General features: G+C 43.9%; 1 protein-coding gene across 1 annotated transcript; it reads left to right on the top strand.

The window, feature by feature from the left end:
* The first annotated feature begins 763 nt into the window (after positions 1-763).
* On the top strand, positions 764-27,556 carry LOC139558011 (activin receptor type-1B-like). Its single transcript, XM_071373388.1, has 10 exons — positions 764-1,098; positions 19,228-19,467; positions 19,763-19,892; positions 20,257-20,369; positions 20,633-20,863; positions 24,153-24,320; positions 24,997-25,153; positions 25,261-25,385; positions 25,702-25,832; positions 26,058-27,556. The coding sequence occupies exons 1-10, from the start codon at positions 1,035-1,037 to the stop codon at positions 26,181-26,183; spliced, it is 1,485 nt and encodes a 494-aa protein (XP_071229489.1). The 5' UTR covers positions 764-1,034; the 3' UTR covers positions 26,184-27,556.
* Positions 27,557-27,901: the final 345 nt, after the last annotated feature.

Genomic DNA, 27,901 nt, shown 5'->3' with positions numbered 1-27,901 from the left:
AAGGGCCAGGTGATAACAGCAGAAGAGAGAGCACTAGCAAAGGGCCAGGTGATAACAGCAGAAGAGAGAGCACTAGCAAAGGGCCAGGTGATAACAGCAGCAAGAGAGAGAGAGCACTAGCAAAGGGCCAGGAGATAACAGCAGAAGAGAGAGAGAGTTATACCATTCTGCCAAATGTATCTCTGATGAGCCTGAACATGTTTCTTTTATTTCTTTAACTAGGGAAGTCAGTTAAGAACAAAATCTTATTTACAATGACTTCCTACCCCGGCCAAACCCTAACAACTCTGGGCCAATTGTGCGCCGCCCTATGGTACTCTCAATCATGGCCGGTTGTGATACAGCCTGGAATCGAACCAGGGTCTGTAGTGACAGCCTCTAGCACTGAGATGCAGTGCCTCAGACCGCTGCGCCACTTGGGAGCCCATTAAAGTGTAGACTATCTCCATTTGACTAAATCATCTTTCACAAAATCTTCTAATAGGTACTTGCCCAAAATGTTATTTTTTTTCACAGTGGCTTTTTCATCATGAGGGCAAATAACCTAAAATACTACTAAAAGATACAGTAAATGCCCTGATACATTATGTGACAAATAGTCCAGTCAGGTAATATATCTGAATCCTATACCGCGAAATGTTAAATCGTGTAGAAATGATCAAAATTAATTCAGTGCAGTCAGAATATTCATTTGCATCACAGACAATCCTATCGTTCTAGCGTCGCGTCTACCATAAGAAAGGGGCTGGAACCAGAAAGAGCGCACCCCTTTAAAACCGAAAACCGCACACCCATTTAATTAACTACGCTGTCTGCATCACTTCGCCTGGCTTTTTGTATTTTATTTTCATCCCACACGTTTGGAGGCGACAATACACCTTTTTGCTTGTAGTTCTCCATAAAACCCAAAGAAGAAGACTTCGCCTGGCTGGTTGTCTGTCTGTCTGGCGGTGGCTGTATGGTTTGTGGTGTGTTTAGGTCTGACGGTGGTGTTTACAATACCACACTCCGAATGCGATGGGAATGCTGACGAAATGGCTTTAAAACAAATCATTCTCACGTTACTGACCCTGTTTGGGTTAGTAGCCATCGGTGATGGTAAGTGAAATGGTTACGTGTGGCCCCTTTGGCTTTTGTCTTCGTGTATGTTTTGTTTGTTTGATGAGAAGGAGAATGGCTTGGCTGGCATCGCCTGTCGATCATCATGGCGCTGCCTGTCTAGAATTTGTAAACCGCAAACACCTTATAGCTAGTACTACTTGCTAAACTCGTTGAATAACACAGCCGGTGAAACATGGCACGTCTATTTCTGTAATCCATGCATCTGGTTTGCTTAGCTGATTATATAAATAGAAAATGTGATTAGCGTGTGAGTGAGTCGATGTAGCTCGCTAACGAAACGTTAGCTAACAAAACATGTTTGCGTCTGTTTCGAGCTACTGTAGCTGCTTGGCTAGTTTGCTAATCAGGTGTGCACAAAGGGACCAGGCTAACAATGTAGTCTGTGCATTTCAACATTGCTTCATGTTTGTCTTGAAATGAAGCCACGCGTTTCTGTTGACGTTAACGCTACAGTTATCTGTGAGCGGCGGTGTTATGCGTTTGTGTTTACTAAACAATCGACTGGCGGCTCGTGATTAGAATAGGCTAGATGTGGAAGGGGGGGCGCTCTTCCGCATATAACAAGAAAGTGAAAGACTCATAGTCACGCGTTTAGAGGTTTTTGTGATTGTATGTGTCTCTAATAGCTATCTCAACTGAAATAATGTATATCCTTTAACCAAGAACTGGATACAGGAATCCAGACTATTTATTCCTCAGAGGGGGTGCTATAAAAAAAAAAAAAATTATACATAAGAAGTAAATAAATTGTTAATCTCCGGAGTAAAAAATGTGTTTTGTGACCACCACTACGCTAGCCAAGTGTAAACTGGCAGTGGTGCGACACCAGCCGTCCATTCAGCCGACCCAGACAGATGTCGAAGTTGAAGTCTGGGTTCTTTGTGATGGAAATGTGGCGAATGGGGGTCTTTACAGACTCCTGCTATGCCCCCCCCCCCCCCCTCCCACAGCGCCCTTCTGCTCAGAGAAGCTGATGACCAGATCCAAGGCATTATAAATTAATTAATATTGATTTGAATTTGGCATATGGTGTCTTTAGTCTATATAGCTACTAGCTAGACTTGTTTGTGTTGTTGGTTACACCGCCTGGTTGTGTTAAACTTACTGAAAAAGCCAGATTTGTCACTTTTTTTAAAACTGTTTAAAAGTTTATTTCAGATTCAAAATCATTTGAACATTATTGTTCCACTTGAGGCATTGTAGAGAAGGGCTGGGAGTGTGTAGTTATTTTCCTCTGTGTGATACTTTGTTCTCTATATGGACAATATAAGACATTGCAAGTTTGAACTTTGTGGCCTCCCGCGTGGGGCAGCAGCCTAAGGCACTGCATCACAGTGCTTGAGGCGTCACTACAGACCCAGGTTAGTTCCAAGGCTGTTTCACAACCGGCCTGCGACCTGGAGTCCAATAGGGTGGTGCACAATTGGCCCAGCGTCGTCCGGGTTAGGGGAAGGTTTGGCCGGGGGGGGGGGGGCCCTCATGCTGGCCCTCATGCTCTAGCGACTCCTTGTGGTGGGGTGGGAGCCTGCAGGCTTTCTATGATTGTCAGTTGAACGGTGTTTCCTCCGACACATTGGTGCGGCTGGCTTCCGGGTTAAGCGGGCGGGTGTTAAGAAGTGCTGTTTGGCGTGTCTTATTTCGGATGACGCATCACTCGACCTTCGCCTCTCTCGAGCCCGTTGGAGTTGCAGCGATGAGACAAGATCATAATTGGATATCACGAAAAAGGGATAAAATAAAAAAACATTTGAATTTTGTAACGTTAGTGTGGTAGAGGTGGAGAAGTGATTATTGATCAATTATAACAAACCTCCTGGCATTGACAACTTAGATGTAAAGTTACTGACGATGGTAGCTGACTCTATAGCCACTCCTATCTGTCATGTCTTTAATTTGAGCCTAGAGGAAAATCTTTGTCCTCAGGCCTGGAGGGAAGCCAAATTGTGTGAGCTGTACTGTTAGATATCAGTGCAGCCTTTGACATTATTGACCATGACCTGTTGTTGAGAACCTGTGTTATGGCTTTTCAACTTCAGCTCTGAATCCACGATATGGCAATCTATATAATAGAACTCAGGAGGTTTTTTTTCAATGGAAGCTTCTCTAATGTCAAACATGTAAAGTGTGGTGTACTGCAAGGCAGCTCTCTAGGCCCTCTACTCTTTCCTATTTTTACCAATGACCTGCCACTGGCATTAAACAAAGCATGTGTGTCCATGTATGCTGATGACTCAACCATACATGCATCAGCAACCAGAGCTAATGAAGTCACTGAAACCCTTAACAAAGAGTTGCAGTCTGTTTTGAAATGGGTGGTCAGTAATAAACTGGTCCTGAACATCTCTAAAACTATGAGCAATGTATTTGGTACAAATAATTTATTCAGTTCTGGACCTCGTCTGAATCTGGTAATGAATGGTGTGGCTGTTGACCAAGTTGAGGAGAATAAATTACTTTGTGTTACCTTAGATTGTAAACTGTCATGGTCAAAACATATAAATTCAATGGTTGTAAAGATGGGGAGAGGTGTGTCCGTAGTAAAGATATGCTTTTTGACTCCACAAAGTAAGTCCTGCGGGCTCTAGTTTTATCTTGATTATTGTCCATTCATGCGGTCCAGTGCTGCAAAGAAATACCTAGTTAAGCTGCAGCTGGCCCAGAACAAAGCGACACGTCTTGCCCTTCATTGTAATTGGAGGGCTAATATTAATACTAGGCGTGCCAGTCTTGGTTAAGAGTTGAGGCGAGACTGACTGTTTCACTTCTTGTTTTTATACGGAACATTGTGTTGGAAATTCCAAATTGTTTGCATAGTCAACTTACACACACTTACCCCACCAGACATGCCACCAGTGGTCTTTTCACAGTCCCCAGGTCCAGAACAAATTCAAGGAAACATACAGTATTATACAGAGCCATGAGTGCGTGGAACCTTCCATCTTATATAGCGCAAGTGAACAGCAAACCTGGTTTCACAAAACAAATAAAGCAATACCTCAATGCACAACGCCTCTCCACTGAGCGGCAAGTAGCCTAGTGTTTAGAGCGTTGGGCCAGTAACCGAAAGGTTGCTGGATCGAATCCCTGACCTGACAATCTGTTCTCCCCTGAGCAACGCAATTAACCCACTGTTTCCCGGGCCCCGAGGACATGGATGGCGATTATGGCAGGCCCCCGCATCTCTCGGATTCAGTTGGGTTAAATCCCAAAGATGCATTTCAGTTGTATGCATTCAGTTGTAAAACTGACTAGGTATCCCCCTTTCCCATGTGACCTAGTTGTTGTGTGAATGTGTAACTGACTAGGTATCCCCCTTTCCCATGTGACCTAGTTGTTGTGTGAATGTGTAACTGACTAGGTATCCCCCTTTCCCATGTGACCTAGTTGTTGTGTGAATGTGTAACTGACTAGGTATCCCCCTTTCCCATGTGACCTAGTTGTTGTGTGAATGTGTAACTGACTAGGTATCCCCCTTTCCCATGTGACCTAGTTGTTGTGTGAATGTGTAACTGACTAGGTATCCCCCTTTCCCATGTGACCTAGTTGTTGTGTGAATGTGTAACTGACTAGGTATCCCCCTTTCCCATGTGACCTAGTTGTTGTGTGAATGTGTAACTGACTAGCTGTCGCCCTTTCCCATGTGACCTAGTTGTTGTGTGAATGTGTAACTGACTAGGTATCCCCCTTTCCCATGTGACCTAGTTGTTGTGTGAATGTGTAACTGACTAGCTGTCGCCCTTTCCCATGTGACCTAGTTGTTGTGTGAATGTGTAACTGACTAGCTGTCGCCCTTTCCCATGTGACCTAGTTGTTGTGTGAATGTGTAACTGACTAGCTGTCGCCCTTTCCCATGTGACCTAGTTGTTGTGTGAATGTGTAACTGACTAGGTATCCCCCTTTCCCATGTGACCTAGTTGTTGTGTGAGTGTGTAACTGACTAGGTATCCCCCTTTCCCATGTGACCTAGTTGTTGTGTGAATGTGTAACTGACTAGGTATCCCCCTTTCCCATGTGACCTAGTTGTTGTGTGAATGTGTAACTGACTAGCTGTCGCCCTTTCCCATGTGACCTAGTTGTTGTGTGAATGTGTAACTGACTAGGTATCCCCCTTTCCCATGTGACCTAGTTGTTGTGTGAATGTGTAACTGACTAGGTATCGCCCTTTCCCATGTGACCTAGTTGTTGTGTGAATGTGTAACTGACTAGGTATCGCCCTTTCCCATGTGACCTAGTTGTTGTGTGAATGTGTAACTGACTAGGTATCGCCCTTTCCCATGTGACCTAGTTGTTGTGTGAATGTGTAACTGACTAGGTATCCCCCTTTCCCATGTGACCTAGTTGTTGTGTGAATGTGTAACTGACTAGGTATCCCCCTTTCCCATGTGACCTAGTTGTTGTGTGAATGTGTAACTGACTAGGTATCCCCCTTTCCCATGTGACCTAGTTGTTGTGTGAATGTGTAACTGACTAGGTATCCCCCTTTCCCATGTGACCTAGTTGTTGTGTGAATGTGTAACTGACTAGGTATCCCCCTTTCCCATGTGACCTAGTTGTTGTGTGAATGTGTAACTGACTAGGTATCCCCCTTTCCCATGTGACCTAGTTGTTGTGTGAATGTGTAACTGACTAGCTGTCGCCCTTTCCCATGTGACCTAGTTGTTGTGTGAATGTGTAACTGACTAGGTATCCCCCTTTCCCATGTGACCTAGTTGTTGTGTGAATGTGTAACTGACTAGGTATCCCCCTTTCCCATGTGACCTAGTTGTTGTGTGAATGTGTAACTGACTAGGTATCCCCCTTTCCCATGTGACCTAGTTGTGTGAATGTGTAACTGACTAGGTATCCCCCTTTCCCATGTGACCTAGTTGTGTGAATGTGTAACTGACTAGGTATCGCCCTTTCCCATGTGACCTAGTTGTTGTGTGAATGTGTAACTGACTAGGTATCGCCCTTTCCCATGTGACCTAGTTGTTGTGTGAATGTGTAACTGACTAGGTATCGCCCTTTCCCATGTGACCTAGTTGTTGTGTGAATGTGTAACTGACTAGGTATCCCCCTTTCCCATGTGACCTAGTTGTTGTGTGAATGTGTAACTGACTAGGTATCCCCCTTTCCCATGTGACCTAGTTGTTGTGTGAATGTGTAACTGACTAGGTATCCCCCTTTCCCATGTGACCTAGTTGTTGTGTGAATGTGTAACTGACTAGGTATCCCCCTTTCCCATGTGACCTAGTTGTTGTGTGAATGTGTAACTGACTAGGTATCCCCCTTTCCCATGTGACCTAGTTGTTGTGTGAATGTGTAACTGACTAGGTATCCCCCTTTCCCATGTGACCTAGTTGTTGTGTGAATGTGTAACTGACTAGCTGTCGCCATTGGCGTCGGCTAAGGGGGATCCTGATAAATATAAAATCTCCCCGTTGCAACTTGCCACTCACAAAAACAGTTTAAAATGGAGAGACTGAGAAAGTTACCCATATCTGCCAATGTCAATAACCTCAAGTCTGCTGCCACCTGTTAACATAACTAAATTAAGTGACTCATTCAACTTCCAAGAATCAGAGAGCAACATTGCATTCCTCCCTTGTCTGGATGGTTTTTAGATAAGGACATGATGCACTGTGATTGCTCACATTTTAGTATTTTCAAGTGGACAGTGTTGAAGTGAGATGGGTGGTGAAAGCAGCCTAGACTACAGGGTTGAAACTCTATGCGAAACTATATCTAGGACTGGCTGGGATGTACATGAGTTGACCATTTGACTGGGTTAGCCAAATGTCACACTCCAGCGTAATGTAGTCCTCTAGTACCAGTGAGAGCGGAGGAGGTTGGTTTCTCAGGCCAAGCAGACAGACTGGGCTTGTCCAGCTGGGCTGGGGCTGCTTTATGAAGAGGGGCCCACGCGGCTCTGGAGCCACAGTTTCACACCACATAATGGATTATGCCATGGCAAAGCTGAAACCAGATGGACCCAGAAGTAGCCTAGCTAGTGCGGTTAAAAACAAAAAGTTGTTGGGCTACTGTAGGCCCTGGGGGTCTGGTCTGTGACTGTATTAATTTACTCACAGGATCGTCATGGCTCACAGGACGCCAGCTTCGTCTCCTGTTGATGGCATCAATTGAACTTACTAGTCATTAGCTTAGTCATCATGAGGCCTACATGCCTTTGTGACGTAACTTATTTTTGTGTATCTATCGATTTTTTTTTTTTTTTCTTCTAAGCTTTGGTGCACAATTAAAGGTCAATACACTGCTTTTCAAACAGTCAGGAATAATCTAATGAGTTCAGGGCTTATAAAAGTATACCTAGGCTAAATATAAGCCTTCAACAACCATAAGACCAACCTATAATTACATTATTTTATCAAAATAGTTTAACCTGCTTTTTTTTCAATCACCGATCTGGCTTTCAAGTCTATGAAAATGGAAATGGAAAACCAGAACCATGCACATCCACTAATAATGAACAACGTCTGGTAGCAGTCTTTATAGAACATTAACACAGGTTTCAAACAGTTTCACAAGCACAAGCCCACCGCTAGCGAGTAGCCAGCTAGTTTGTATATTTAAAGTCTAGCCAACTTGGATCTATTTGTCTGTTAACAAGGTAGAACAGTTGAACTGTTATGAATACACCCTCCTGTCTGTCTCCAACTGCTTAAACAACAGCCTGTTCACTTTGTTTAGATGTTGAAATCAAGTGGGCTACCTGGATAAGGTGATGCTTATTACTTAGAATGAGCACGAGTTGCCAAGTAGGCTCTTCTCTGTTCTAAATGTTGGCAATTGAGTCATGAAAATGTATCGTTAGGAGAATCAACCGATTCTGTTGGACCAAACTTCAAATGTAAATAGTGAGTTGAAACTTTTCCTCTGACAACAGTTATCTTTCATCTTTGTTGTTATGAGTGGCATGGGGAGGGACTTGGTGTCTGTGTGTACGAGTGGGAAGGAGCTAAGCAGACAGCGCACAGAATGAGTTAAGGAGACGAGACCAAAAAGACACATGCTCATAATAATGATTAGATATATCGCCTAGTCCCAAATGGACCCGACCACAGCTCTGCATAGCCTATAATATATTTATTTTACGCTAATAAGGTGAATTTATTGCCTTAGAAGGCCTAGCCAATCTATAAAGATCTATTGGTTAACCAGAAGAGCATCCAGGTCTAGAACTGGGGTCTGTTGTCAGGTCCATTCAGCCTCAGGTCTGATGTCTTTCTCTTCCTCTCTCCTGTCTCTCTCTGCCGTCTTCCTCTTCATCTCTCTCGGTCCCCTTTTACTCTCTTTCTGTTGCTTTCTCTATCTCCTGTGTCACATTCACAAATCCTATATTGGACCTGGCTGTCCCATCAGACTTTTATCTGTCGTCCCACTTATGCTTCCTTCCTCTGCCCCCTCTGCCAGTAACCTATAGGCATATATCTAGTCTGGGTTCTGTTTCCTTGTCGGTAAAGGAAGCTCTGTGGTTTAATAGCTCTAACTAGCCTGCTGCATTGCTGCTGTATTATGCAGCCACGGCTACTGCTCTTGTAGCCACTGCCTGTCGTTGCCTCGCGTGTTCAGAATCAGATCTCATGTAATCAGAGATGACTTAATAAAGACAAGAAAATACCCCTTTTCCTTGGCTGAACTGTAAACAGAGTATGATTCTGTGTGCTGCTGAACTATCCCTACAGGTGCTGGTGTGGTGCTGTTTCATGTCCTAATGATGTTGTGGAAATGAAAAGGAGCGCATCAAGTCAGATTCCAACATGTGCATGCCTGTCTACCAGATCAGAGTCAGGGGAATGTACAGGAACAGAGCTGCCTGGGAGTCACAAGTGATGTGAAGTTGGACTCTTTTTAATGGCTTTTTTTTTTTTTTTCAACTCGTTCAGTGAAAAGAACAGATCTTTCTACTAATTTCGTTCGTTTGATTCAGTAATGCCTAGAGCATTGCCTAAAGAATCATGATTCTACAAGCTTCTCATTCACCACAGGGGGCTTATTGGTGCTTCCATTGAAGACTGTTATGCATACAAATATGGTTATTTATTAACCAGGTTCCATCCAACCTCTATGTGGGTAAAGTACATGTGGGATATAAAATGGCCTGATGGAAACAGAATTTTTCATTAAACTTTCCAAATGTCGACAAAACAAAATACACTAGACAAGGTGGGATGTTTTTGTGTAGGTAAAATGAATTACGCGAGAAATGTCGGTGGAAACGTGACTATGCGCAAATATTGATATAACATATTGAAGTAAACTTTGAGTCACGTAATGACATGATGTGTGGTCCTCCCACTATGACTCGTCAGGAAAGTATGCAGTTTATTATGCTACAGATGAAATAAGTTGTGGTGAAAATGCACAGTGATGAGCTTGATGCTCCTATCCAATAAAATATTGAGGGTCTTGTTCTGGTGACATGATTATTGACGCTTTGAGAGAGAAAAAATCGGACTTTTGTCCATAATAATCTGATGTAGGCAACATGTGCGCTCTATACTTATCTGCAGTCTGTTGGCTAGAGCTCACATGCCAATACCAGAGTCGTCACACAACCATATAACCCTACATTTGTTTGTGAGAGAACCATCAGTAGAGTTGAAAATGCGATGGAAACCCATTTTGTGCACAACTTCATCACGTATAGCCTTTTAATTTGCAACAAGTCAAAACATATTGTTTTTATACAGATTTTTAAAATAAATTTGCATGTGAATCTGTTGCCAGTTGGATGTAAATCTAGTTGTTGATACCTTTTTGAAACAAGGTCTAGTTGTAGCTGCAACCGGACTAGATTGTGAACGGCTCTTGTCGGAATGCTTGAGCCTTCCATGTTTGTTGATCGGAGGCAGGCTGTGTTTTGGTTCTACAAGGCTGTCCATCAATAAAACTCAATCAATTCGTTGCATTCATTCTTACACCATGTGATCAATTATCAGTTATTTTCCTTCTCTATGTGCTGCCTGCAGCATGACCTATTTTCCTGCGTGCACATATACAGTTGGTGGTGGTTGGAGCCCGTCTCTGGAGCCGCCAGCAGGTCGGGCTTTATTGCCAAAATCCAGAACTATCCCTTTAACAACCTGGCTAATAACCTCTTCTTCTCTCTGTGTGGTGAATGTTGTAGCCTGGGTCTGCTGGGGATGAGTGTAGCTTTCCCCTTTAATTACCCGGCCCCCTCTAATGACCTCCGTCAACCGAGAACGCTCTGGATGGCTAATTACAGCTGCAGACATTCTGGCCTCTCATTGACCCATGGACATGATCGCTATGGTATTGTTGCTGTTGGATGAAAACCTCATCTCCAAAACAAACCTTTCAGTAAATTGGGGGGCTGGGGATTTTCCATGAATGAATATAATTATACAACTTCAGAAGCTATTTAGGAAACAAATTATTGGGGTCCAGGGGTTCTCAGAGTGGGGTCTGGTCCGTGGAGGTACTGCATTTCATTATTTTTTTAAATGATTATTACTAACAACATATTCAATGACTTTCGGCCAAAGGATTTGTGGAATACGTTTTAAAGTGTGTAATACAATGTCCTATTATTCATCTACCATGTACAGTTGAAGTCGGAAGTTTACATACATTTAGGTTGGAGTCATTAAAACTCGTTTTTCAACCACGCCAAAACTATAGTTTGTTAATAAGAAATTTGTGGAAAGTCGGTTAGGACATCTACTTTGTGCATGACACAAGTCATTTTTCCAACAATTGTTCAGACAGATTATTTCACTTATATTTCACTGTATCACAATTCCAGTGGGTCAGAAGTTTACATACACTAAGTTGACTGTGCCTTTAAACAGCTTGGAAAATTCCAGAAAATGATGTCATGGCTTTAGAAGCTTCTGATAGGCTAATTGACACTATTTCAGTCAATTGCAGGTATACCTGTGGATGTATTTCAAGGCCTACCTTCAAACTCAGTGCCTCTTTGCTTGATATCATGAAAAAATCAAAAGAAATCAGCCAAGACCTCAGAAAAAAAATTGTAGACCTCTACATGTCTGGTTCATCCTTGGGAGCAATTTCCAAACGCCTGAAGGTACCACGTTCATCTGTACAAACAATAGTACGCAAGTATAAACACCATGGGACCACGCAGTCGTCATACCGCTCAGGAAGGAGATGCGTTCTGTCTCCTAGAGATAAACATACTTTGGTGCGAAAAGTGCAAATCAATCCCAGAACAACAGCAAAGGACCTTGTGAAGATGTTGGAGGAAACGGGTACAAAAGTATGTGTATCCACAGTTAAACGAGTCCTATATCGACATAACCTGAAAGGCCGCTCGGCAAGGAAGAAGCCACTGCTCCAAAACCGCCATAAAGCCAGACTACGGTTTGCAACTGCACATGGGGGCAAAGATCGTACTTTTTGGGGAAGTGTCCTCTGGTCTGATGAAACAAAAATAGAACTCTTTGGCCATAATGACCATCGTTATGTTTGGAGGGAAAAAGGGGAGTGCTTGCAAGCCGAAGAACACCATCCCAACCGTGAAGCATGGGGGTGGCAGCATCATGTTGTGGGGTTGCGTTGCTGCAAGAGGGACTGGTGCACTTCACAAAATAGATGGCATCATGAGAGAGGAAAATTATGTGGATATATTGAAGCAACATCTCAAGACATCAGTCAGGAAGTTAAAGCTTGGTCGCAAATGGGTCTTCCAAATGGACAATGACCCCAAGCATACTTCCAAGGTTGTGGCAAAATGGCTTAAGGACAGCAAGGAGGCCAACAAACCTGACTCAGTTACACTAGCTCTGTCAGGAGGAATGGGACAAAATTCACCCAACTTATTGTGGAAGGCTCCCCAAAACATTTAAGTTAAGTAATTTTAAGGCAGTGCTACCAAATACTAATAGAGTGTATGTAAACTTCTGACCCACTTGGAATGTGATGAAATAAATAAAAGCTGAAATAAATCTCTATTCTGACATTTCACATTCTTAAAATAAAGTGGTGATCCTAACTGACCTAAAGACAGGGAATTTGTACTTGGATTTAATGTCAGGAATTGTGAAACTGAGTTTAAATGTATTTGGCTAAGGTGTATGTAAACTGTATATTCTTAACTCTGGGCAACATGGGCCTGGGAGGCTCACAGGGATATTGGTATCCACAGTACTCTACCAATTATACATATTTTTTTGTTCAGATGTTGAAATCAAGTGGCCTACCTTACTTCTCAGAATGAGAACGAGTTGCCAATTCCTTATACAACTACGCTTTATGCTTATTGCCCATTTTTCTAAAACAGACTAGAAAGCTAGTATAACAGTCTGACTAAACTGCTGCTAGTGGTACATGGTACCACACTGTGCGTGCGACAGACTGGGCAATCATTTTCCAGATTCAATGTTCATCGATACTCCTCTTTTAGTAGTGCCTGCTCTGCGCACAATATGAGGAGTTGAGACAAACCGGGTATCGTTATAAAGGTTAACCTCTATTACAGTAAAACAAATGTTGCAATGTCTTTCGGTGTCCATATGACCGATTCTGTTGGACCAAACCTCAAATGCAAATAGCAAGTTGAAACCGCTCGTCAGAGAGGAAGAAGTGATCTCATCTTTGATGTGAGTGGCAGGGGGAGGGGCTTGGTGTGTGGGGCGTAAAGGGGCAGGTGCCGTGTCACCGCAGAAGGAGACCAAGAAGACGCCGCGAGAACAGGCGGGTGTTAAAAAGACGCTCATAAAAATAAAAAATATACTTGCTTCTTGCGATACAGGCATATGTAATATTGCACTAAAACATTCAAATTAAGACCGATATTCCAATCTGACAGACTCAACTCTTACAAAGACATGGAACTAGATAAGGAGCCTGTTTGGTTGCTGCAGCCCAGGAAGTAATCTGATTCCGATATGAATGAAAAATACTTTCTTTAGATTTGTTACGCTATATCAGCAGGACCGGTATTCACAGATGGGGACAACACACTGATCCCCAGTCAGTTAGGGGAGGAACAGACTGGGGTGCCAGTGAAGAGTGGCAGCTTAAGAACTGATCCAAGGACAATGGCGCAGTAGCCTGGTTAAACCAGACTAAACGCTGTGCTCAATGGTGAATACAGGGTTCATACTGTTTTTAACCTGGCTACAATAGCTGCCCAATCACTGTGGCTTTAGAATGCATTCCAACCCTGAGGGGACTGGATGGATTCAGGCTTGGTACCTACTAAAGACAGACCCCAACGTCTTCCGGATGGAGAAAAAAGGGGGATTTACTCTGAAGCTTTCTGCTAATCCTTTCCCTGTTCTGGAGGCTTTTCAAACAGGCCTTGAGCTCTCTCCTGTTAGCACTAGTCTGTCTATCCAACTCACTGGCAAGCCATGTCAGTACACGCTTTAGGACTACCTCTAGGTTTGGACTTTCAACAGCAACAGAATTTACATAAAACCTGCATAAAAAGGTTAACCACCACATCTCTCCTTGGTATCCATTAATCTTTCTCTGAGTTTGTTACACTATTCCCTCTCCCCTCGGTCTTACTCAACCCACTTCCCAGGTTTACGCATTCACACACACACACACACACACACACACACACATTGCACCATCATGATGAGTGACAGTGACATGCAAGTGGCCAAACCACCCCACCCAAGTCCTGGGAGCGATTCCCACAGTTCAACAGCTGCTGTGTGGGTGTGTGTGTTTTTAAATGTGTGGGTGTGTGCTCACATTTGCATGTGTGTTGTTGGAACAGTGTTTTTTTTTTTAAGTGGAGTGAGTCTATGATGTCTTGCTACATCTCATCAGCAGTATGTCGGTCTGACCGGGAAAATGCCAGTAAGTAACTCCTAGTGGAGCGTGTTCATGTTCAATAAAGTTCACACACATTTCCTGCAGATTACACAGCGGTGAAGCAGCAGGCTCTGACAAAGGAAGAAAAACAAGCCAGTCTAATCTGAAGCTGTATAGAGAACATGGTTTAGCTACATATGACAGGGAGAAAGACGCAGGCAGAGAGGCTGCTGCAGACATTCTATAGCCTGGCGATTGGCCCAGACAACACACACAGTTTACAGAAGTTTTCAAAGCCTCAGGGAAGGTGTCCATAACAGAGGGGATCAGCCTTGAACTAAGAGAGAGGTACAAGGAGAGTCTGCTATGCTACAGACTCCCTCTAGCCTTATGATGACTGGAGAACAGAAGTCTTCTTGAAGACATCAGAGAATGTCAATGTGGCCATTCCTTAGAGGTCAGATCAATCTTGAACATATTTTCAGTGTGTTTGAATGTATTCAAACACACCTCTATCTTGTCTGTGAGCTGGGCAATAGAGGTGATAGTGCTTTCTGGGTACATAGACAGAAAACCAGTACCCCAGCAACTGAGGAAGGAAAACCAACATGGCTGAACACAGCACAGCAGCCGTTCCTAGAAGTAGTTATTGACTGGTCACTGTGTGGTCTGTGGCCTACCAGAGCCTTGGGTTGTGGCCAGTTAGTCCTTATGGTTATTATGGCTTTGGATCTGATCTGGACCTTGAGCTGCACAACAGCTGTACAAGTGTGAAAAGATCACAATTTCTCCAAGCTCAATTAAAAAACCTAGATGGAAACATACTACACTTGAACATAGATTTGAAGAAAGAAAAAATGACTGATGTACCAACGTACTCAAACTGAGAATGAGGGGCGGGGGAACTACCACGACCCATCAGTGCCCAAAATAAAGAGAGCCGTCAGAGAACAACATTTTTGTTCATGATTTAATTTCCTTGACTTTTTGAAACAGAATTGAGTAGGCCTAATATCTAAATATGAATGGCCCGTGGGAAGGACAGTCAGGCACAGTGTGGTGTTTGAGTTGGTTGGGTGAACTCTGCTCTTGTATCCAGTCCACATAATTGGTGTCCTTACACTGGTCCTTTGTGCTGAGATTAGAGGGAAACGAGGAGCGACTGCACTGGCCCTGTGCCCAACAAAGAGCATGGAGAGGGTGAATGGGGGAGGGGCAGCCGGCGTGGCGGGTGGGTCACACACTCACCAGACCTTGTGCTCTGGGGATAGAGATTACAGATCAAATACCATGACGACGGCATTTGATGAAACGTGTTGGTTTTGAACAATAAATCTATTTTTGATGCAAACTTCTAATGTCCTATAAAGATTGTCTGAAAATGTTCTCTTCTGTGGAGAACTGATATGATGGGAGGAGACAATAAGGGTGGTGGTGGGGGGCAGGGGCTTATGCATCCCCCCAGCTGTGAGGTCTACAGCTAGCTAGAGCAAGCAGCTGTGACATTCAGTCATTAAAAGCCAGTCTAGACTTTGACTTAAAAACAATAAGACTTGAACGCTGGATAGATGGAGCTGTTTTGGCTGCAAGAAAGTGTGAAGTTCCTATCATTCCTGCTGTGTTCCGGCCAGACAGACATATACGGTCCCAAATGGCACACTATTCCCTATGTAGTGCACTCCTTTTGACCAGAGCCCCAGTATCACACTAAATACGGAATAGGGTGCCATTTGGAACGTAACACAGTGAAGGAAGGAATTAATAAAATGTTGTTGCCACAACCAGTGCTTCCTTTTAATTTTGACAGAGCTCAGGACAGGCCTAGTATTTGAAATCCATTTGTAATATGAATGCCCACCTAATCATCATATTCCAGGTGTGCATTCTGAACTCCAACTAAGAGTAGGCCCAACTAACATGCTTGAGGAAATAAACTGCCAAGGACCCAGACAGGTGGAACTAGTTGTTCCGAGTGATGAGGAATACTCTACACTACTCCTGTGAGAGCAGTGATCATGTCCACAGGTCTGTGAGAGGCCAGACTGTCTGAGACTGCAATTAGTGGTCACACTTAAAATTTCAGGTCTGACGTCTGTCCCTAATTGACAAGGTAACTAATGTGACTGAAGAACCCCCTACTACGGTCTGTAATATACTGTCAATGTCGGACCATGTAACTACATTTTTGCCAATTTTTCTACTAGTATTGAAAGCAGTAGCCTAACTGCGCTCCAATTTACTATGAAATTCATGACTCAAGGGCAGCAGCTCTCAAACGTTTTGGGACCAGGGAGCCCTTTTGTAACAGCAAATTCATCAGGGACCTCCTCATAATCGGAACACAACTCAAGTGAGATAAAAAGAATACACAACAAGGAGTGTTACTGTGACTTCGGCTGTGCATGGCCGGGTGAACCAGGTCCCTCGGGCACTGGGAAATAACACTTTAAAGGCCCAGAAATGTAAGTTCTGTCATCTTAATTGAAAGCAATTTTAAGAAACGGTAGATCTGTTCTGTGCTCTATATTTCTATGTTTCCCGTTCTTACATTTTGGTTTTGTACACCAGCTTCAAACAATGTTTTTGGTTAAGGAAAATATATTGCAGAGGTTTAGATGGTACAATGATTCTCTACACTAGCTTGTTTTGTAACAAACTGAAATTAGGCGAACTATTTGAATTTTTGCAACCAGGAAATGGTGAGGCGATTTCTGCATAGTACTGTATTTATGTAAGTAAAAAAAGAAAAATATGTTTTGGAATAAAAGGTTGGCGTTAAAGGTTTTGTTCAGATGTTTTATAAGGAATTGGCAACTTGTTCTCATTCTGAGAAAAAGGTAGGCCACTTGATTTCAACATCTGAACAAAAAATATGTATAATTGGTAGAGTACTGTGGATACCAATATCCCTGTGAGCCTCCCAGGCCCATGTTGCCCAGAGTTAAGAACCTACATGGTAGATTGACACCCCACACACCAAGCCCCTCCCCCTGCCACTCACATCAAAGATGAGATCACTTCTTCCTCTCTGACGAGCGGTTTCAACTTGCTATTTGCATTTGAGGTTTGGTCCAACAGAATCGGTCATATGGACACCGAAAGACATCAACATTTGTTTTACTGTAATAGAGGTTAACCTTTATAACGATACCCGGTTTGTCTCAACTCCTCATATTGTGCGCAGAGCAGGCACTACTAAAAGAGGAGTATCGATGAACATTGAATCTGGAAAATGATTGCCCAGTCTGTCGCACGCACAGTGTGGTACCATGTACCACTAGCAGCAGTTTAGTCAGACTGTTATACTAGCTTGTCTAGTCTGTTTTAGAAATGGGCAATAAGCATAAAGCGTAGTTGTATAAGGAATTGGCAACTCGTTCTCATTCTGAGAAAAAGGTAGGCTACTTGATTTCAACATCTGAACAAAGTGCACAGGCTAGGAATGCATGCTGTTAAAACCATTGGAGATGGACAGAAGGGGGTGTTCATAACAATTCATCTGTTTTACCTAACAAATAGATCCAAGTTGGCTAAACTTGAAATATAAAGATTAGCGAGCTACTCAATAGCATGTGGTGAGTGAGTAAGGTAAAGTGTTGGTCCCATGTTTCATGAGTCGAAATAAAACATACCAGAAATGTTCCATACGCACAAAACACTTGTTATTTTGAGGGAGTGTGTAATTGGCATGCTAACTGCAGGAATATCCACCAGAGCTGTTGCCAGAGAATTGACTGTTCATTTCTCTACTATAAGCCGCCTCCAACATTGTTTTCGAGAATTTGGCAGTACGTCCAACCGGCCTCAACCACAGACCACGTGTAACCACGCCAGCCCAGGACCTCCACATCCGGCTTCTTCACCTGCGGGATGTTCTGAGACCAGACAGCAGATGAAACTGTGGGTTTGCACAACCCAATAATTTCTGCACAAACTGTCAGAAACCGTCTTAAAGAAACTCATCTGCATGCTCGTCCTCACCAGAGTCTTGACCTGACTGCAGTTTGGCGTCGTAACTGACTTCTGTCGGCAAATGGTCACCGTCTCTCGTGTTCTTCACGGATGAATTGTGATTTCAACTGTACCGGGCAGAAGGCAGACAACGTGTATGGCGTTGTGTGGGCGAGGGGTTTGATGATGTCAATGTTGTGAACAGAGTGCCCCGTGGTGGTGGGGTTATGGTATGGGCAGGCATAAACCAAGGACAACGAACACAATTGCATTTTATCGATGGCAATTTGAATGCACAGAGATACCATGATGAGATCCTGAGGCCCGTTGTTGTGCAATTCATCCACCACCATCACCTCATGTTTCAGCATGACAATGCACGGCCCCATGTCACAAGGATCTGTACACAATTCCTGGAAGCTGAAAATGTCTGTTCTTCCATGGCCTGCATACTCACCAGACATGTCACCCATTAAGCATGTTTGGGGTGCTCTGGATCGACGTGTACGACACTGTTCCAGTTTCAAGCAATTTCGCACAGCCATTGAAGAGTGGGACAACAGGCCACGATCAACAGCCTGATCAGCTCTTTTCGAAGGAGATGTCGTGTTGCATGAGGGAAAAGGTTTTGGAATGAGATGTTGGCCGAGCAGGCGTTCACATACTTATGGTCATGTATTGTATCTCAACAATAAGTTTAAACATTTTTTTTTTATGTTTAGGCCATATCGCCCATCCCTACCTGTAGGGATGTGTTGTGATTGGCTGTGATATTCACCTTTTTATTTATTTCTCCTACCGGGCTGGCATCTATTTTTTGCTGTCTTATAATAGTGGAAATTGGGTCATGCGGCCAATGTAGAAATCGCGCTGTCATTTCCTGGTTGCTAAAATTCTACATTGTAAGCTCCCAGGACAGTGTCCTCTCCCTTCCTCTCCTGTGTGTTTTGGGTTCATCTGCAGTGGTGGATCTGGTTTCAGCCAGGGCTGTCTGCACGAACCCCACTCCACTGGGTGTGTTGAGTCTATTCTGATTGGGACTGTCCTGGGTAGTCCATTTAGATGGAATGTATGCATGTTTTTCTTAGTTGGTTTAGGATGCCCTCTGCTGGAAAAAATGTGGTCACTGCAGTAAGTCAATTGTTTTCCGCTTACGGACAGGACTGTAGGTTTATTGCTCAAGGCCATCAATGACAGTTCATCTCATTCTGTTATGGAAATTTCTGAAGCTCTCTCCATGTCTGTTATCTTGGTCTCTGATTCAAGCTCTCATGATGCTCCTCAGACCACAACGGAAATGTCTGACTTCGCAATCCCGATCACAATTTGTTTTTACTGACCAAATAACAAATCTTTATCAATTGGCAGTTTTTCTAACCTCCTCTCTCTTTTCCCCAGCCCTGCGGTGTAACTGCACCAACTGTGTGAAGTCTGGTTATGAGTGTGAGACGGACGGGGCCTGCATGGCCTCCACGTCCTTCATCCAGGGGCATGAGCAGCATGTAAGGATCTGTATTACCAGAGACAGCCTTGTGCCCCCTGGCCAACCTTTCTACTGTCTGAGTGCTGAGGGACTGCTCAACACGCACTGCTGCTACACTGACTTCTGCAACAGCGTTGACCTCAAGGTCCCCTCGCGTGAGTAACGCTGAAGTTACACCAGCCGTGTATTGCATGTGCATTCCACCAGAATAACTTCCTGTCATCGTCTCCTTTATCTGCAGTTATTTGAGAGAACAGGACTGGTGAAGGCCACCCCCGTGTAGACATTCACCATGTTGCTTTTACCCCTCCAATGCTTTCATTTCAGTGCATTTAAGGGAGAGGTGATGAGAGGAAGCCACTTTGGACTATTGAGATGCACCCTTTGTGTTTAGTTTAAACCGGAAAGATGGTAATACCACTGCCCTGTTCTCAATGTCTCCCTCTCCAGTCCCAGTGAGCTCTGGTGGCCCCTGGGGGCCGGTGGAGCTTGTGGCTGTGATCGCAGGGCCAGTCTTCCTTCTGTGCATGCTGCTGCTGGTGGGAGTGTTCCTGTTCCAACACCACCAGAGGGCCTACAGGTGAGTTGGCACTGCGTGATGGGAGGGCCCTACAGGTTGGTTGGCACTGCGTGATGGGAGAGCCCTAGAGGTTGGTTGGCACTGCGTGATGGGAGGGCCCTACAGGTGAGTTGGCACTGCGTGATGGGAGGGCCCTACAGGTGAGTTGGCACTGCGTGATGGGAGGGCCCTACAGATGGTCCATCAGGTAGCCTAGAGGTTAGAGAGGTGGGCCAGTAGCTGGAAGGTTGCTAGTTCAAGCCCTGGGTGGGAACTGACCTGGCAACTGGAGGGCTGCTGGTATCAGATCTGGGTGGGTTGAGATGACCAGAAGGTGCATTTCAAGTTCTCACCATAGAGACAATAAATCTCTCTTCTGGTACAGCCACAGGCAGAGGCTGGAGGTGGAGGACCCCTCCTGTGAACACCTCTACCTGGCCAAGGACAAGACCCTGCAGGATCTCATCTATGACATGTCCACTTCCGGGTCTGGTTCTGGTGAGTAGACTGAGCCTACACTGTTTGAATAAAAGGTTCTAGATATGGAACTGCAAAGCATGCTTATTTTTGAGCAGTATCCTCTACCCTCTCCTGCAAGCAGAGGGTATATTACACTAGGTGTTGCTGTTCAATGTTAAGAATATCCTTTAGCCTTTTCCATAAGGAATATAGTAGATGCATACAAGTTTGTATTTAGGTAAAAGCCAAATGGCATCAGCCAAGAGTACACTATTTGCTCTTCTCTCTGCTTCCCGCTGCAGGCCTGCCCCTGTTTGTGCAGCGTACCGTAGCCAGGACCATTGTTTTGCAGGAGATCATAGGGAAAGGCCGCTTTGGAGAGGTGTGGCGGGGGAAGTGGCGTGGAGGAGACGTGGCGGTGAAGATCTTCTCTTCCCGGGAGGAGCGCTCGTGGTTCAGAGAGGCTGAGATCTACCAGACCGTCATGCTGCGACACGAGAACATTCTGGGATTCATCGCCGCAGACAATAAAGGTGAGCGTTCTCTCACCACACACACACAATAGGGCAGGGTTTCCGTTGTAGCGCTGGGCGTTTGACCAGCAGCATTTATTTACAAGACATTTTAGAAATGTACTGGACCCATATGCATTGCATGTGTAACCTGATTTTCTTTAATTTTTTATTTTACCTTTATTTAACTAGGCAAGTCAGTTAGGAACAAATTCTTATTTTCAATGACTTTCAATGATTCTTACGAAATTCCGATGCTCACTTTGAAGATGTTAGGATAATTGTTTACTTTTCCTCAGCCAGCAAGACGAGTAATGAACAGCAACATCGCTAGCCTATGTCAATCTAATATCCCCCATAGTAGAAAAGTGTACCTATTCTATTGGTCAGCTTGTTGTTCTCTGCATGAAAGAAATAGCCTGTTCCAAATAGACTCTGGAACTGTTGTGGGATGATAGATCCCACATTCATACAACCAGTAAACTATTAGTTCCTCACATTATAAGCGCAGCAATGTGCACAAAGCAGTAGGCTACGCGCAAATGTTTGTTCCATAATGCAATTAGTGGGATAACGCTGTCAAAAGGGCACCGCACCTGCGAGCAGTTTCATGTGACGGAGATGAAAATATCCGTTAGAAATCTAGAAAGATGGGAGATCTGAAGATGCAACAACTAGCATGGGTTACTAATATGACTAGGATTGTGCCTTTGGCGAATGGACAATGAAAGAAAGTTGATTTGAAAACCAAGAGAACATGAAAGAAATAGGCTACTGGTTTCAATGGTATATGGAAATCATTATAAAATAATTGCCTCTATGGTTGGATTTAAATTTGAAGCGAGGTATGACTTGCCTCATCTGAAGCAAGACGTTCAGGTTTCAAACAAATAAGTATATGTTTTCAGAAAAATAAAACCAGATGCCTTATTTACATAAGTATTCAGACCCTTTGCTATGAGACTTGATATTGAGCTCCGGTGCATCCGTTTTCCATTGATCATCCTTGATGTTTCTACTGCTTGATTGGAGTCCACCTGTGGTAAATTAAATTGATTGGACATGATTTGGTGGCACACACCTGTCTATATTAAGGTCCCACAGTTCACAGGACATGTCAGAGCAAAAACCAAGGAATTGTCCGTAGAGCTCCAAGACAGGACTGTGTCGAGGCACAGATCTGGGGAAGGGTACCAAAACATTTCTGCAGCATTGAAGTTCCGCAAGAACACAGTGGCCTCCATTCTTAAATGGAAGAAGTTTGAAACCACCAAGACTCTTCCTAGAGCTGGCCGCCCGGCCAAACTGAGCAATCAGGAGAGAAGGGCCTTGGTCAGGGAGGTGACCAAGAACCCAATGGTCACTCTGACAGAGCTCCAGAGATCCTTTATGGAGATGGGAGAACCTTCCAGAAGGACAACCATCTCTGCAACAACACTCCATCAATCAGGCCTTTATGGTAGAGTTGCCAGACAGGAGCCACTCCTCAGTAAATGTGCATCTTAAAACAATACAAAAAATACATACAGTGGGGAGAACAAGTATTTGATACACTGCCGATTTTGCAGGTTTTCCTACTTACAAAGCATGTAGAGGTCTGTCATTTTTATCATAGGTACACTTCAACTGTGAGAGACGGAATCTAAAACAAAAATCCAGAAAATCACATTGTATGATTTTTAAGTAATTAATTTGCATTTTATTGCATGACATAAGTATTTGATCACCTACCAACCAGTAAGAATTCCGGCTCTCACAGACCTGTTAGTTTTTCTTTAAGAAGCCCTCCTGTTCTCCACTCATTACCTGTATTAACTGCACCTGTTTGAACTCGTTACCTGTATAAAAGACACCTGTCCACACACTCAATCAAACAGACTCCAACCTCTCCACAATGGCCAAGACCAGAGAGCTGTGTAAGGACATCAGGGATAAATTGTAGACCTGTACAAGGCTGGGATGGGCTACAGGACAATAGCCAAGCAGCTTGGTGAGAAGGCAACAACTGTTGGCACAATTATTAGAAAATGGAAGAAGTTCAAGATGACGGTCAATCACCCTCGGTCTGGGGCTCCATGCAAGATCTCACCTCGTGGGGCATCAATGATCATGAGGAATGTGAGGGATCAGCCCAGAACTACACGGCAGGACCTGGTCAATGACCTGAAGAGAGCTGGGACCACAGTCTCAAAGAAAACCATTAGTAACACACTACGCCGTCATGGATTAAAATCCTGCAGCGCACGCAAGGTCCCCCTGCTCAAGCCAGCGCATGTCCAGGCCCGTCTGAAGTTTGCCAATGACCATCTGGATGATCCAGAGGAGGAATGGGAGAAGGTCATGTGGTCTGATGAGACAAAAATAGAGCTTTTTGCTCTAAACTCCACTCGCCGTGTTTGGAGGAATAGAAGGATGAGTACAACCCCAAGAACACCATCCCAACCGTGAACCATGGAGGTGGAAACATCATTCTTTGGGGATGCTTTTCTGCAAAGGGGACAGGACGACTGCACCGTATTGAGGGGAGGATGGATGGGGCCATGTATCGCGAGATCTTGACCAACAACCTCCTTCCCTCAGTAAGAGCATTGAAGATGGGTCGTGGCTGGGTCTTCCAGCATGACAACGACCCGAAACACACAGCCAGGGCAACTAAGGAGTGGCTCCGTAAGAAGCATCTCAAGGTCCTGGAGTGGCCTAGCCAGTCTCCAGACCTGAACCCAATAGAAAATCTTTGGAGGGAGCCGAAAGTCCGTATTGCCCAGCGACAGCCCCGAAACCTGAAGGATCTGGAGAAGGTCTGTATGGAGGAGTGGGCCAAAATCCCTGCTGCAGTGTGTGCAAACCTGGTCAAGAACTACAGGAAACATATGATCTCTGTAATTGCAAACTAAGGTTTCTGTACCAAATATTCAGTTCTGCTTTTCTGATGTATCAAATACTTATGTCATGCAATAAAATGCAAATTAATTACTTAAAAATCATACAATGTGATTTTCTGGATTTTTGTTTTAGATTCCTTCTCTCACAGTTGAAGTGTACCTATGATAAAAATTACAGACCTCTACATGCTTTGTAAGTAGGAAAACCTGCAAAATTGTCAGTGTATCAAATACTTGTTCTCCCCACTGTATATATGTGTGTATATATTGTGGAAAAAATTGAGGCCTGAGTACTTTCTGAAGGCATTGTATCTCTGATGTTATGTAGGTGCATTTCAAAATAGGGCACCTACTGGCTGTAGTTTTTTATTGACTGTAGAATTCTCCTCTCTCCCTCCCTTCTGTCTCTGTCTTCTCTCCCTCTCCAGATAACGGCACATGGACTCAGCTGTGGCTGGTGTCAGACTACCACGAGCACGGCTCTCTGTTTGACTACCTGAACCACTACTCTGTGACCATCGAGGGCATGATCAAACTGTCCTTGTCTGCTGCCAGCGGCCTGGCTCACCTGCACATGGAGATACTTGGAACGCAGGGTTAGCACAGCGGGGAGATGAATTATACGGACCATACACGTTCACTCAGCCCATACGTGTTTACATTCATAGACTAGGGCGCGTTCAGCAGTTTTGGAACATTCAGATAGAAATATGTTACGTACAACAAACATTCCTCTGACATGTAGAACAAGGAATCATGTCGGCTCTATTCATGCCATTTCTATCTGCAATGTTTGGCAACTGAACGTGGCCCAGGTAACCAGAACGATTGGTGGTTTAGCCAGCTCCTCTCTTGTTAAAATATTCCAGATATTTTTAACTGATTTAGTAAGGAAGTTAGCCTTGTCCGAGCCAGAACTGCTATATGTAAATATAAGGGATTCCAGATCTTTTTTTGTTGTTGCTGGTTTTAATAGTTTTTCATCACTTTGCATGTTACACCCCTCACCATGGCCATAGCTTGCACCGATTGCCCTACCTTTTGAATTTTATAAGGATTCTCATTAGCTGATGCCTTGACGACAGCTAATCTTCCTGGCGTCCAACACACAACTAAAAATACATTACAGACAAAATACTTGACTGTTTACATAGTAGTAGACATTACAAACCTTTAACAAAATAGACAGTACAGACATTAATTGACCTGGTTGCAATATTGTGTGCTCCCTCCATTCCAGTATTCCAACTCGGTGTGTGTGTTCCTCTCTAGGTAAGCCCGGCATCGCCCACCGGGATCTGAAGTCTAAGAACATTCTGGTGAAGAAGAATGGCATGTGTGCCATCGCTGACCTGGGGCTGGCAGTACGCCACGAGTCCATCTCTGATACTATAGACATCGCCCCTAACCAGCGCGTTGGCACCAAGAGGTACTGAGACCACTGGTTGCCCCATCACATATCTCACACACACACACTTCTTTTCAATTTTTAAATTGGTTTTAAAAGTAACTTTAATTCAATCCTGTCTGTTCCAGGTATATGGCTCCAGAGGTCCTGGAAGAGACCATCAACATGAAACACTTTGACTCATTTAAGTGTGCTGATATCTACGCCCTGGGGCTGGTGTACTGGGAGATCGCACGCCGCTGCAACACTGGAGGTAAGACACTGACTGGGTTTCAAGTCTTTCTTGGAGTCGTGTTGCACAGATGATCAAATCTCACAACGCCTGGAGAAGGTTTGTACGCGCTTGAGATTGATTAAATGACAAACTGCATAGACTCACTGATCTACAAATCACCTTGTGCCCCAAATAATAACTAGTCATTATGAGTTAACATTAGGGATTCTGCGCCACAGCTTGCTCAAACCGATCCCTTCAAACACCCTGTAACTTCTCAGGAACCACATTAATATGAACAGATGTTCTGATATGTGTTCATGAGTGACCTGGCTGCTCCTCTGCCCCCCTATAGGTATCCATGAAGAGTACCAGCTCCCCTACTTTGACCTGGTGCCCTCTGACCCTTCCATAGATGAGATGAGGAAAGTAGTGTGTGACCAGAGGCTGAGGCCTAACGTACCCAACTGGTGGCAGAGCTACGAGGTAATGAGAGAGCACATATACAAACACCGCTGGACAGAAACATTGTGTTTGTTGACTTAAGTTATTGCATTTGACTGAGCGTTTAAATGTAGATATGGTGGAAACAAAAAATCTTAATTTTTATTGTACTTTATTCATACAAGGCAAATCGTTAGACATTTCCTTTGTGTGTAGTTGGTTGATTGCGTGTTGACCGAATGGAACCCTCTCACTCTTCTCCTCCAGTCTCTGCGTGTGATGGGTAAGATCATGAGGGAGTGCTGGTACTCTAACGGCGCAGCCCGCCTCACAGCTCTACGCATCAAGAAGACCCTGGCTCAGCTCAGTGTCGAAGAGGACATCAAGATGTAAGCTCGGTGTGGGACGGACGGCAGAGCCATGTAGCTCGCTGGAGACTCACAACTACAGAAGACATGAATTGTGTCCCAAAGGGCGCCCTATTCCCAGTGTAGTGCACTACTTTTGACCAAGGCCTATAGAGCTCTGGTCAAAAGTAGTGCACTATATATGCACTAGAGTGCCATTTGGGACCAGGCTACAGAGGACTGACACTACACAGGGAAAGAAAGGACTGAGACCAAATCCTGCCAGTTTAAAAGCCACTCTCCAAGTTGTGACAAGGCCTACCTCAACTTTTTATCCAAAACTACTGAAATTCCCTTCTGCCCCTTCTCTCCTCCTCCCTTTGTTCTCCTTCACCATGTTAACCCACCCTCCTCTCCTTCCCTTTTCACCTCACTACAACACTACAGCTGTTAATACTACCATTATCAATACAAACTGCCCTGTTCAGTTTGTTTTGTGTTCTGAGGCAGGAATTATTACTATTGTACAGTGACAGGAATTTTGTTTGAAAATTTAAAAAAAAAAATACATCTTAAGAAAAACAAGATTTCCCTTCAACGGACTCGCTACATCCTGAAAACTCATTGATGTGACTTCATGCCCACATTTTTAAGTTAGAATATTGTGTTATAACTTGTTTGTTTTCATGGCAATGTTTTGCTTTTGCATGTGGGAGAGTAGCACAAGCACTGTTTTTGTCCCCCACCGTCTGTTTCAGGATGAAACCAACCTACCATATAAGGCACTTCTACAGGCATGTCCCAATATCAGGAGAGTAGACTGCAGCCATTCCTATACTGCTTTCAGAAGCCTGGAATAGCATGTAGTTTATTGGACAACATTTCCCATTGGTCATTTAACATTGTGTTTTTATTTAAACCGATGTAGTGTGCATTCTGCTACTTGAATACTCCACAAGAAAACATGTTGCACTCAGTCTGTGACTCACTCCTCCTTGTACGTGACTCCTACATGTATCCAATTTTACATTTGGTCCAGTTTTTTATTTTTATTTGAATGTTTTAAATCTGGCAGGGATGTTTTAAGGGTTTTATTTATTTGTTAATAGTTGTATTATTTCATATTTTGATGAATACACTGATATTTGATGTGATGAGGAAGCCAATGTCTCAGCCAGTCAGATGATATATAACATCTTTTTAATTCTGCATGTGATAAGTTAGCTGGGGTAGCTCCAACCTCGATAACTACCGGCTTTCACATGTTCATTCTAACAAAATGGCCTCATTTCACCTGGGGGTAGTGCTAGTGGCCAATACACTGAGCAAACGAGGCAAAACGGTGGCAATGAAAATCCTGTTTTATTATACACTACTGATGGATCTGTTTTAATTTGTATATAAACATATGTTTTCTCATTGGGGGTGTAGTCATTTTTCAGCAACATCTTCAGTGGTACTTTCAGTTTCTCTGAGATGCAGAACTCAAAGGAAAGTAGAGCAAAACACTGTCCTTTGAGTTGTAGCCATCTATTTTCCCTTTTATTGGCACTGGAATAGTTAACTATCTCCCCATATTTATTTTCAGAATTGGTTTTAATTTTGATCGAACAAGGCAAGAATAGGTTGGATGTGCATTATATAATGGTTATTAGGCTAACACTTGGAACTAGGCTCTTTGAAACAGGACATGTTCTGATATTCCCTTGTTCTGCCCCTAAGCAAGGCAATTAACCCACTGTTCCCTGAGCGCCGAAGACGATG

The sequence above is a fragment of the Salvelinus alpinus genome, chromosome 28 (assembly GCF_045679555.1).
Source record: "Salvelinus alpinus chromosome 28, SLU_Salpinus.1, whole genome shotgun sequence".
In the NCBI taxonomy this organism is placed as follows: domain Eukaryota; kingdom Metazoa; phylum Chordata; class Actinopteri; order Salmoniformes; family Salmonidae; genus Salvelinus; species Salvelinus alpinus.
This window is presented reverse-complemented; position numbering and strand designations above follow the sequence as displayed.